Raw genomic sequence first — 11,781 nt, 5'->3', positions numbered from 1 at the left:
GGGTAGGTGGATTAAGAATTGAAATAAAGGGAACATCAAGTAAAACCTTTGCGTGCAAATCTGAAAAAAAATAATTTATAGCTTTCCTGCAGAAGCACACACCAACCTTGTTGCCACTGTATAGTTTGAAATGAACTCGTGGTTCTTGCCTACCTGCCAGGGTCCTCCATGGAATGCCTCCCCACCCCCACCCAGGCCCACCTGCCCTCCGCCCCTCCCCCGCTGCGGAATGTCGTGAGACCTACATTCCTCTGTTTAGATTCAAACTTTTCCCTCCTTTACTTGATGGTGACCATCTGTTGGAGCAGGTCACTCTCCTGGTCCTGGACCTCACCTTTCGCAGTTTGGAGGCTACTTGACAGCGGTGGGCAATCCCTCAGCCTGCGGGGATGGCTTCTAAAGGAGGTAAGCCTGTGTGGGCTGGAGCGGGGTGTGTTTTAGAGACCCCGCAGTCCTTCAAATGCCTGGGATAAAAGTGTGATGTGGTTTGCGCTGGGGGACCATCATTTGGGCTGAGTAGAGGAAGGAGAGCGTGCCAGACCTCCAGGGACACGTCACCTGGGGAGGCTGGAAGCTAATGGAAACCTGGGCCGGCACTGGACGGGAGGGCTCCTAAGGGACGGATCAGGACGACTCAGGAGAAACGCCTGGGTCCGGAGAAAGGATGGCAGCGGGCACACTGATTCTTTCTAGAGGGGAGACTAGGCACTTTGACGTGTGTGTGCGTGTGTAGGGAGTAGGCGGTTGTGTCGTGGCGGTGGCACGGGGAGTGTCACGGGGAAAACCTAGCCCCTGTCCCGTTCTTCGGGACCCTGGAGCTTGCCCCACGATAGCTTTCTAAGGGATTTGAACTGAGTATACTAGATCTAATGGGGACAGTGGCGAGAGGTGGTCTTAGCCAGAAAGTTGTCCAGTGTGGCCGTCTGTGGCCAAGTCTACAATGAAATGTCCTCCCCGCGAGCTAGGCTGGAAGGTGCTCTAACTGCCGCAGCCCAGAGCTCACTTCTCCCCAGCCCAGGTAGCTGTTGTCTTGGATTCATCAGGGGCAGGGTGGCCGGGTAACTCCCACCAAGACAGGGCCCGCTTCCCTGAGTTGTTCCGAACTGTTCTCCCTCTGTGGAAACTCAGCTCCTCAGACCTACTTCATATTCTCGTGTATCTCACGGCGCCCCTTCGACCCTGCGTTTTACCTTTGAGATGACAGTTTGCTCATGTGCCACGTCACTACTTCACGGCCAGGGAACTGAGGTGGAGTGCGGTTGGACTTCCCTGTGGAACGTCTCTGAGGGCCGGTTCCTTTTTAAAAGGAGCAGGGAGAGTAGCACAGAAGCAGGACGCTGATCTTCCGTATTATTGTTAAGCGTCCTAGGACACCTGTCCTGGTTAATTAATTAGGTGCACGTGATGTGTCCCTGGTTCTCCTGGACCAGGGCCTGCGTGTGTTCCTCGGAACGGGCAGAGGTTCCAGACCACGTCGTCCCACTGACACCTGGCTCACACCGCGTCTCACTTCCGTACTGTGTCTTCACTCGCTGTTGTTGGGAGCTGTAAGGGGAAGGAGCACAGAGAGTCTGTAGCCCCACGACCAATCTAGCAGTAGCTGTGGGACTTAGTGGAAACCTCCACTGACAGCCCCACTGCTCTGCATTCCCTGGCCCTTTTCTAATCCTCTGCAGCCATTGCTGGCTCTGGAATGGCCGTATCTAAGGGACACGATGCCGACTTGACAGACCTCTCTCCTGGGCACAGAGCTCCTGAGTGGTGGCAGTGAATCTGAGCACTGGGGACTGAGTGGCATATTAAGTGCTTGCTGTGGTGGTTTAGAGATGCACATGCACACCGGGCTGCTTTGTTGGGGGCGGGGATGTTATATCGGGGTTTGTGGTGCTGTCTCGTGGAGAGAGATTACTCAAGAGTTTTTGTTTTGTTGTGTTAGGCCAGGAAAGAAAGAGAGTGACGTATGTTGGAGCATCAGGAAAAGGAAGGCTGAGGAGGAGATGGGGTTCTAATATTTGAGACACTGCCTGTTCACAAAGGCCGTTTCGGTGCCTAGACCTTACCTTGGAGATTGTCCCTACCTGCTAGTGTGTCTGCCTAGGGACGTTTTCCACAGGGCAGGTGTCCGGCCTGTTCCACGTCTTGGGAGACAGACTCTGAGGCCGGCAGGGTCAGGTGTAAGGGAGTCCTCAGGGAGGCTGGGGCGGTTTCTTCTCGGCAGGCAGGGGTCAGGGAGCCTTGGTGAAGGGCGAGCAAGCGCTCCAGCGGAATAATTCTCAGCCTGAGGTCAGAGCATGAAAACCATCTGAGGACATTTGCCACTTGCAGTTAGTTCCCCGTCCAATGGTCCTTCCCTGTTGAGGCTACTCGTCACTCTGATTCCCCAGGGGCTAAAGGGGGCCCAGAGCTCCTCAGTCCTGTTTGCTGATCCTCCTACTCCATTCACCCTTTTCCTTTGTCTCAACAGCATGTGCAGTACTCGGACCGTCTGTGGCCGTGAACCCCGGTGCTTCCATGTCTCCTTTCATGGCACTGCCCTTTGCCCCATCCATGCCTGGCCCTGCATACCGGCCACCCTGGGAACAGCACCTGCCGCCCCTCATGGCCCCGTCATTTCCTCCTGGCCAGCCCCTGGTGTTGCCGGCTTTCCCCGGGATGCCCTTGGTGGCAAGAGATGCCGGTCATGGCTCCAGTGGGACTGGGGCTTGCAACATCATTGTCCAGGTCGAGTCAGAAGTGGGGCGAGCAGAGCCCGCCCAGACTCAGACCTTGGTCCTCACTCAGGCCCCACTCAACTGGAGTGCTCCAGGAACCCTCCATGGGGGTGCTGCGTGTCCTGCACCCCTATTCTTGGCAGCCTCTGCGGTGGAGCCCGTTATGCCCACCCCGGCCGTTGGGGGCACCCAGGCTGTCGAGAGAGGCTGGCCCCTAGGCCTTCCTCCTGAAGCTCCCCCAGCAGCTGCCCAGCTGGCCCCCGGCGTCCCCCCAGTGAACGCCAGGCCATGGCCAAGTGGGGCTTCCAGGGAGGGTGGCATGGCCACCTCCCAGTCCAAGGCCTCGCCGGATGACTCCTGCAACCCCAAGAGCGTTTACGAGAACTTCCGACGTTGGCAGCGCTTCAAGGTCCTGGCCCGGCAGCACCTTCCCCAGAGTCCCGATGCGGAAGCTCTTTCCTGCTTTCTCATGTGAGTGCACTCGACAGGGGCGCGGGAGCTCGTCTACAGCTTTCACGTGGAGAGGAACGTGGGATGGGCGTGCGGGTTGCCTCATCCCGGGAGACTGGAAGCAAGGTCTGAGGCTGGTGTCCGCGCTCTGAGAAGGCACCTTCTCGGTAGCATGCGTCACACGCCCCATTCATGACATCCACTCGGGTGCCTTATCTCGACTGACGCCTTTCCCCCAGCCATGCCTGGCCCCTGCTAGAGTTGCGACCCTGGGAGACATGTCCTTCGGCACCCTCAGGTCCCTCGTAAAAAGGGGAGGACAATTCTACTTCATTTAGAGGACCGCAGAGAAGACGCGTTGGGTTAAGCCGTGAAGCGGCAGCAGATTGCCTGGCACGTGCCACACCTTGTTAATGATAGTGATTGTTGCTATGAAAGGGCAATCTGGAAGAGGAAAAGCGCTCCCAGAGCCAAAGCGTCCCTTCTATAGGGTGCGAGTGGACGGTCAGCCTCGAGTCCAGGCTGGTGGGCTGGTGTGGATGTGAGGCAGTAACAGCAGTAGCTGGGAATGCTTGTCTCTGCACACCCAGCCTCCTCCTCCCTCACCTGCCTGTGCTCAGTGATGCTATGGGGGGCACGTGGCGCGTTCCACAGAGCCGGGTGGGTCAGGCGGGTGGAGGCCGGGCTGCAGGCCCTGACCGACCCTGCGGGTTTACAGCCCAGTGCTCCGGTCCCTGTCCCGCCTGAAGCCCACCATGACGTTGGAGGAGGGAGTGTGGCGGGCCGTGCAGGAATGGCAGCGCAGAAGCAACTTTGACCGGATGATCTTTTACGAGATGGCAGAAAAGTGAGTCAGGGTCCTGGGTCTCGAGGGCTGCGTGCCAGGGAGTGGGCTGGACCTCAGGCAGGGTCCAGCTGTGGCGGTGCTCGTCAGAGAGGCTGTTGGGAAGAGGGTGTTGGCCAGCACTGGATCCCCACAGCCCAGAGGCCCTTCTCCCCACCGGAAGCCTCCCTCCCCTTCAGAGCGTGGGTTCTTCTGACCTACCTCTCTTGTGACCTCTGCCCTGCCCTGATCTTGACCCACCCTTGCCTCGACGTTAAGGGACAGGGCAGGGTCGGGGGGATGTGCCCAGCCAGTGGGGTCAGACTCCAGCCACAGTGGCTGGTGGAGCACTGTGCAGAGAACGTGCTCCCCCAGCCAGCCTCCTGCCTCCTCAGTGGTCCGGGCCTCCACAGCCCCAAGGCAACTGCTCTCTGATCCCCCCATCACCTGCTGCCTTTTCCGGGCTCTGGGCCGGCCTCCCCGGCACACCCTCGTGCCCTTCTCACCCTTTCCCCGCCCACCCCCCACCAGATTCATGGAGTTTGAGGCAGAGGAGGAGATGCAGATTCAACAGTGGCAGTGGCCGCAGGGGGTGCAAGGCCTGGCCCCTCCAGCCCCAGCGAAGCCTGATCCTTGGGTGCCCCCAGCACCGGTGGTGGGCCCGCAGCCAGGTACGGCACCGTGTACCCTCAGGAGCCCATGGCAAAGGCTATGGGGGCTCGGGGCGGGCCACTGTCCCCACACGGATCTTTTCCTTTCAAGGGGGCGCTGTCTTTCAACCAGAACGGCCATGGGAGCCGAGGTCTCAGCTGCCCTTTGTCACCATAGGGTCTGGACCTGGTTAAGTTTCATAATCTCCCACCTCCCCGTCAAAGGACCCAACGTAAAGTCTGCTGGGGAGCAGGCTGGATGGGAGCCCTTTGGAGAATGGGTGGCTCCACGCTTCCTCCCATGTGATTCCCTTAGATGCTGCCCTCCGACCTCTCCCCTCCCACGGTCACAGGGCTTCGGGTGGTCCCGAGCCGGCCGCACCGATGCCAATGTCCCACAAACACTGCTCTCAGCATCACATGCTCGGGAGGTGGAAGCCAGAGCCCCTCACGCTCCCCCCTCCTCTAACCCAGCCTCAGCGTGCACTGCCAGGAAGGCCATCCCCGGGGCCCAGGCTGCCCGTCCGAAGCCACACAGACGCCAGAGGCCTCGGGAGACCAAGGCACCAAAGGAGATCCCCCCTGAGGCTGTGAGAGAGTACATGGACATCATGGACGGGCTGGTGGGGCCGGCCCACTCAGCCTCGGGGGAAGAGGACAGAAAGGCGCCGCAGCAGGAAGAGGACGGGGACCACCTGGACCAGGGTCTCCTGAGCTACATTGACGAGCTGTGTTCCCAGGAAGACTTCGTCACCAAGGTGGGCTGGCTCGGAGCTCCAGGCTCTGGAAGGTTCCAGGGAGTGGCACTCTAGCACCCAGACCTGGGTTCTGCCCAGGCCCATGGGATCAAGCTCTGTTCTTTGTTCCTGAGTTGGACGCATGAGTGTGTGAATGTGTGTGTGAGTGTGTGTGGGTGTGCGTGTGTGTACTGATGACCGTGACAGTCTAAAACACTCACCTCTTGCACGAGGACGTGGCGGGTCTTTGCTTTGCCGCTTTTCCCCTGGGTCCTGCTGACTCACAGGTTACACCCTACCCAGGGTGCTCACAGTTTCTTCCTCTGTCCTCAGGTGGAGGCAGTCATTCACCCCCGATTCCTGGAACAATTGCTTTCTCCAGAAACACAGCTGGATCCCTTAGCCCTAGCTGAGGAGTTGGAGCAGGAGGAAGCACTCACTCCTGGCCAGGTGAGCCAAGGGAGGGAGGTAACCCCATAGACTGGGGAGAGGTGTGTGGGGGCCCCCAGGTGAGCCAGAGTGGGATGGGGAGCCAGGTAGAACAGGAGAAGGAGGGACTCCAGGTAGGTCAGGGTGGGGAACCTCAGGTGAACCAAGGGAGGGGGGGCCCTAGGAGGGGCCTGGTCAGGTGAGTCATGAGAGGGAGCCCCAGGCAAACCGGGGCACGGAGGGCCCCAGGCAGGGGTGCACATGCCTCTGACCACCCCTCCCCTGCCTGTAGGGCCAGCTCCGGGGCCGGTGCAGTGCAGCGCGACAGGAAGGACAGGACTGTAGGAAGGAGAGGATGATGGGAAGGAAGGGATGGGGAGCCCAGCAGGGGAGGGGAGGAGCAGGAAGCTGTGACTACAGCACAGGACGATGGCAGGAGAGCCACAGCTTGTCTTGGGATTCGAGTCACGAGTCACAGGGGCATCACCTACCCTCCTCCCTCCAATGCCATTCATCGCCCCCTCCCCCCGACCCCCCCCCCACCACAACGTGTGCAGAGCAGTCACTGTCCCCCTCCTCCCTCCCAGCTGGTAGAGAAACGATTCCTGGCCTTGAGAGAAGAGAGTGTGCAGGCACCCCCGAGCCATGGTGCACCACGGCTGGACTCAAAATCTTCTGAGTCTGAGGCCGGCCAAGTTGCTCAGAGTCGTGACCACGGCCCCAAGCAGGGGGTCAGTGACGAAGCCAGCCCTCCAGAGATTGACTTCAAGGACCCTCAAAGGCCCCGTCCAGCAGAGGCCCACCTGTCCAGGCCCAAAGCCTTTGCTGTCTCTTCAGGACATCGGGAGTCCCCACCACGCCGGGCTCCACAGCCCCGCTCTGCTCCCCATGGTCATAGCTGCACTTCCTCTAGCCTGAGACCCAGGGACGCCCCCATTCCCAGGGAGACCGCTCCTTTCAGGAAGACTCACGGGCCAGCAGATTGGTCCAGTGAGGAGGAGGAGGAGCTGCCCAGCCTGTCCTTCCTCTTGGACTCTCAGAAGAGCCTGCTGCCCTGGGGGTTCTCCCTGAGTCCTGTCTCTGCCTCTGGCCGTGTCTTCCCTGGAGGTCGAGGGTCCTGGGGAGCTCCCCAGGCTCTGTCCCCTCAGAGAATAGGCCTCAGCCGAGCTGCCCCTCCAGTTGCCAAGTCTAGGAAGTGCGCTCTGGGTGGAGGCCCGGCCCCTGCTGGGAAGAGTCCCCTCTCCGGGACCGACCTTGGGGTCTCTGGGAGGCCAGCTTTGGCTCTGGGGCTGGTTCGCTCCTCACAGCCTCAAAAGAGAAAGTGTGGCCCGTTGCTCTCAGGGAGGAGGAGAAAGCGGCACTGCAGCCCGTAGGGCCCATTGGGGTGTCCTCCTGGTGCCCTCAGGGGGCCATACGAGGTGTGACCTGGCTGTCCCCTGCGGGAGCCAGGGGCTCCTCCTCATCCTAGGGTTGGTCCTGGCTGGCGGTAATACTGATGTGGGAGGCAAGAAGGGAGGGCAGGTCGGGCAGGGTAAGGTTGGGTCTATTAGGGGCTGGGGGGCGGGTAATGGGCTAGGGGGGATAGGGGGTAGGAACAGCACTTTTGGGGCATTGTGTGTAAATTACAAATAAAGATGATTTTGCTAGAAAATGCTCTGAGGGCCTCTGTCTCCGAGTTCGGGTCTGCGCTGCTCTGTGGAGAAGGGCCCCTAGAGGAAGGGAGGATGTGGAAGGTCACGGACACTATGGATACGCATAGTGTCTACTTCCTCCATCCAGGTTGACGGGGACTCCTCCAGACTGCTCCTGGGCGCGCACACAGGTCTCTTGTCCACAGGGACCATTCCCGTCACCGAAGCTCCCAAGGCCAGGCTGGGCGAGGTGCCTCCTGGGTCCTCTCCCATCTTCATCTGCACCCTGAACCCTCTAGGGGTCGGAAGCTGCTTTGGAGACTTTCAGCCCTCTGGACCACTAACCAGTTTTCTAGAATGGACTGGAGTCAGCCCTCATCTTCAGGGAGCTTCTCTCTGCCCCCCAGAAGCGGTCAGACAACCGCTGTGCAATACTCAGTTCTTCCAGGGGTTCCTGTGTGGGTGGCATGACCGGAGAGGAAAAGGCTTGGCCTCAGGGGACAGGCTCTCTGTCTCTGTGCATCCTCGCAGGGGAAGCATCCTCCAGTCCCAGTGGGATGACTGAATATGGAGGGTGGTGGAGGCGGTGGTGGAGGATGGAACAAGGGGGAATGGGCTGAGCAGAGAGAGATGGGGCACCTCTTAAAAGCGTGAAGGCGGGAAGTGATGGTGGGGAGGCTACCGAGTCCCTTGCCACATATCTGTGCGACGGCCGTGCCCAACTGAGGGAGGAGGACCGTCTGCTGTGGCCTGAGGGACCGGGCTCGGGGTCCCTGGGTCTCGAGAAACCACACAACTCCTGTGCCCTCTCTCCCAACCTTGACTGGGCTCTTGTGTGACTAGATGCCGACACAGATTAGTATTCACTTGTAAGACAGTTCCTACTAAACAAAGTGCGAGCAAGCTTCACAAGGGCAGCTCAAGCAGCAGGGTCCATGGGAGGGGACCGAGGTGTGTGTGCCCTGGGGCCGTGAGTGCCTGGGAACCAGGCTGAGTGGAGGGGAGGCCTCGGTTGCCCTGTGGTGGGCACTGGTACAGACCACGCGCTCAGAGCAGGGGACCCGAACCCTGGCTGTCAGAGTGAGACGACCCGGTAGTGAGGGGCAGGAGCTGCGCCTGGGAGGAGACCCATCTCCTGTCTTGTCCTGGCCCCAGTCGTAACTCTGATTCCGTGCAGAGTCGTGTCCTGGACCTGACCCCCCTCTTCTCTCGGCCTACATCTCCTCTCCAGTCCAGGTCCTAACTTCTAATTCCTATCTGGCCCAGGTGGGGTCTAGATAGGCCGAGTCTCCCCAGGTGTGACCCAGCTCCACCCAGCACACCTGGCTGTCACCCTGGCTGGTTATACAGCGGCAGCAATGTAATGAGGCTCCAGCCACACAGGTACACAGGGTGCCTGGCCTGGTACTGGCCCCCTCAAAGAGTTTGATGTGAATGGGCTCATGTCGGGGCCCCCTACTATCTCCCATTGAATCGCAGGTCAGCCCACAGGTCCTCCTCTACCACCTTCCCCCATCCCATGACATGGCAGCACCTCCTGGGCCCTTTGTGAAGGTGATTTCTCATCTTGGCCATGCTTTCCCCAGCTGCTGCCCTACTCCCCGTCCAGCTGGGCCTCAACACAGAGAAGCAGGCTCAGAAGTATTGCCAGACTCAGACTGTGTCATTGGATTGGTCCAGAAGCTGGCAGCCCTTGTGGTTGAGCATCCCTATGTGGCAGGTACTGGCTGCAAGTGTGGTAAGTGACAGGGGGAGCCTGGACCCTTCGTTCCCTGGTTCACCTTTGTCCTGCGACTGCTCTGCTTTTGGGGTCTTTGTGGTAAAACAGGGTAACACATCTCTCTCTCAGGTTGTTAGGAAGGAACACTGTGTGAGTCGTGTTTGAAGGCAGCATATTTGGTCTTCCCCTGTGTGTGCCTGGCCCTCAGTCTAGGATAAGAGTCATTGTCATCGGGTTCACACCTGGTGCTCGGATGTCTCGGCTCCTGTCCTCACTTGCCTGGTGCTTTCTGCCCCTGGGGTCCTTGTTTGCATGAGGAGGCATTCCCAAGAGGAGGCAGAACCTGTGCTGTCCCCACCCCTGAGCCCTGTGAACCCTGAATCTTCCCCCGGAATCTGCACAGTGAGGCTGACCGAGGTCCATAGCTGCCCCAACCAAGCCTGAGTTCGACTTCGTAGCCTGCATGGATTCTCGTAGAGGTTTGCACATTAGTCTTTGGAAAATACTAGGGTAAGTCCAAACAGGAAGGAAAAGAAAGAAATGTCTCAAATGTTCACTGCAGCAGGCCTTCTTTGAAACAGAGAAACAAACTTGACCTGATGCTTTGCAAGGACTGTGCATAAGGTAGGAATCAGGAAGGAGTTACTGTAAGTGACTGAAGCAGAATCTGTGAAAACAGCGATGTCATCCCTTCAAAGCTCCATGGAAATCGGGACGCTCATACAGAGAAGTGGAGCTGGATACGTATCCAGAAGTGGGTTGTTGTATTTTTAAAAATTTTTTGAGGACATTCATTGTTGTTAACCTCAAAGGCCGTACCATTTTACATTCCCACCAATGTCAAGAAAATAACCAATGTCAAGAGGTAAAACTTGATATATTGGATATTGTTTACTTTTTGAGTCACTTATGACTTTTTATCATATGGGTATATTAAAAATAATTTACCAGTTGTCTCGTTGGTGAACTTCCATAAATTATAATATTACAGGCAATCAGTTCTAGATATAGTGCTTTTCCTGACATGGCTCTGAAAAAGTATTCTATCTAATAAGCCTTTTGTTGTTGCTATCAAAAATTATGTCATCATTTTTATAACCCTTTCTCTGCAGGTGATTGTCTTCCTTGCTAATTGTTTTTAAGATTGTCTTTCGAGTGCTATGTTTTTGAGAGGTGCGATTACTTGGAGGTTAAATTTTTTTCTATCCTCTGCTTGCTCTCTTTTGCTTCATTAACTGGTAATACACATTCTTTGTCATCTCCGGAGCAGAATATTATCTTTTCGAGGTCGCTTTTCCTCATCCTCTCTTGTCTCTACTGCTAGAGCTCCAAACATATGTATATTATACCATCTTATGTAGTCTCTGGCTCCTATAACAAAATACCGTAGACTAGGTAGTTTAAACAACAGACATGTCTCACGGTTCCTGAGGCTGGAAGTCCATGATCAAGATGCCCGCAGACCCTATTTCTATTAACTCCTCTCTCATATTTTCTGATTCTTTCTTTTCTGTGCTACATCGTACCTAACTCTTCACAACTATCTTCCATGTTAGTGATTTCCTTTGTTTCACACTCTGATCTACTCTTTTTCCCATTCACTTCGATATACAGATTTGTGGTGTTTGTATGTTCTGTTTCATCATACATGATCGAAACTATGCAAGTTCAGTGGTCAAGATTTAACAAATAAGTTTTACTGCTTCATCCAAAACATTCTTAACTGAAACTGGCACTTTTATGGCAAGTGTATGATAGTGAATATGATTCTTAGTTGAACAGTTTGCTGCCACTCCTTGATCTGGGTTACGGTGCCAGCATTTCTGCCACCATTGCTTTTCCCCATCGGTGTATCTGTCCACACAATTGTTTCAGGGTGACTCGTGGAATTCAAAAAAGTGAACCAACACTTTGAATATTTCAGCACCATTTTTGCTGTTGTGCGTGATTAAGCCTGTAGATCTTTAACGCTTACTTGGCACAAATGCAAGGAAAACAGTGAGCCCAGCAATTTTTTTTTTTTTGGTTGATATGGTGATTTATGAGACAAAAGTGCTGGTCAGTTGCCAACTCAGTTTCCTCTTCGTATCTTTAACTGTGTAATTGGAAAGCGGCAGTGGTACCAATTCTTTCATTTACTTTCATCCGGTGGTCAACTCCCATTGCCAACTATACAAAGGCTTCGTTAGTCCCTCCCACAGGCGTGTGAACCATAATACGAACAGAGACACTTTTGAATGGAGCTGGAGCTGCCGTCCCAGAGGAACTGCCTCGCATGTCTTTTACCTCAAAACTTGGAGTGTCAAAAAAAGGGCAAAATAACTTTTTTTTTTTCGAAATAACTTTTGAGCTGAGCCTCAGCAAACTTGTTTCCCAAAGGACAATTTGCAAAGATAACAAGAAAGTATATTGTGATTACTGGACTGAAATTTTTTAAATGTTGTTTAGAATGAACATCACTATGTTATGCTATCAGCACCAATAGAAACGCCTTCCTCGTACTGATGTCATCGTTCCCCTTCCCCTTCCTGTAACTACCCACTGCCATTGTCTCCTAATCGGAACACTGTTAAGGCTCCTGCCTGAATCAATGCTTTCCTGAGTAGCAATGCTTATTGGCCTCAAGAAAA

At 55.8% G+C, this 11,781-nt stretch overlaps 1 protein-coding gene across 1 annotated transcript; it reads left to right on the top strand.

Moving 5' to 3' along the window:
- The first annotated feature begins 314 nt into the window (after nucleotides 1-314).
- NUTM2F (NUT family member 2F) lies at nucleotides 315-7,303 on the top strand. Its single transcript, XM_016125368.2, has 7 exons — nucleotides 315-405; nucleotides 2,465-3,182; nucleotides 3,880-4,008; nucleotides 4,516-4,655; nucleotides 5,109-5,392; nucleotides 5,705-5,821; nucleotides 6,388-7,303. The coding sequence occupies exons 1-7, from the start codon at nucleotides 390-392 to the stop codon at nucleotides 7,171-7,173; spliced, it is 2,190 nt and encodes a 729-aa protein (XP_015980854.2). The 5' UTR covers nucleotides 315-389; the 3' UTR covers nucleotides 7,174-7,303.
- The last annotated feature ends 4,478 nt before the right edge of the window (nucleotides 7,304-11,781 follow it).

This window comes from Rousettus aegyptiacus, unplaced genomic scaffold, assembly GCF_014176215.1.
Source record: "Rousettus aegyptiacus isolate mRouAeg1 unplaced genomic scaffold, mRouAeg1.p scaffold_m13_p_3, whole genome shotgun sequence".
In the NCBI taxonomy this organism is placed as follows: Eukaryota; Metazoa; Chordata; class Mammalia; order Chiroptera; family Pteropodidae; genus Rousettus; species Rousettus aegyptiacus.
This window is presented reverse-complemented; position numbering and strand designations above follow the sequence as displayed.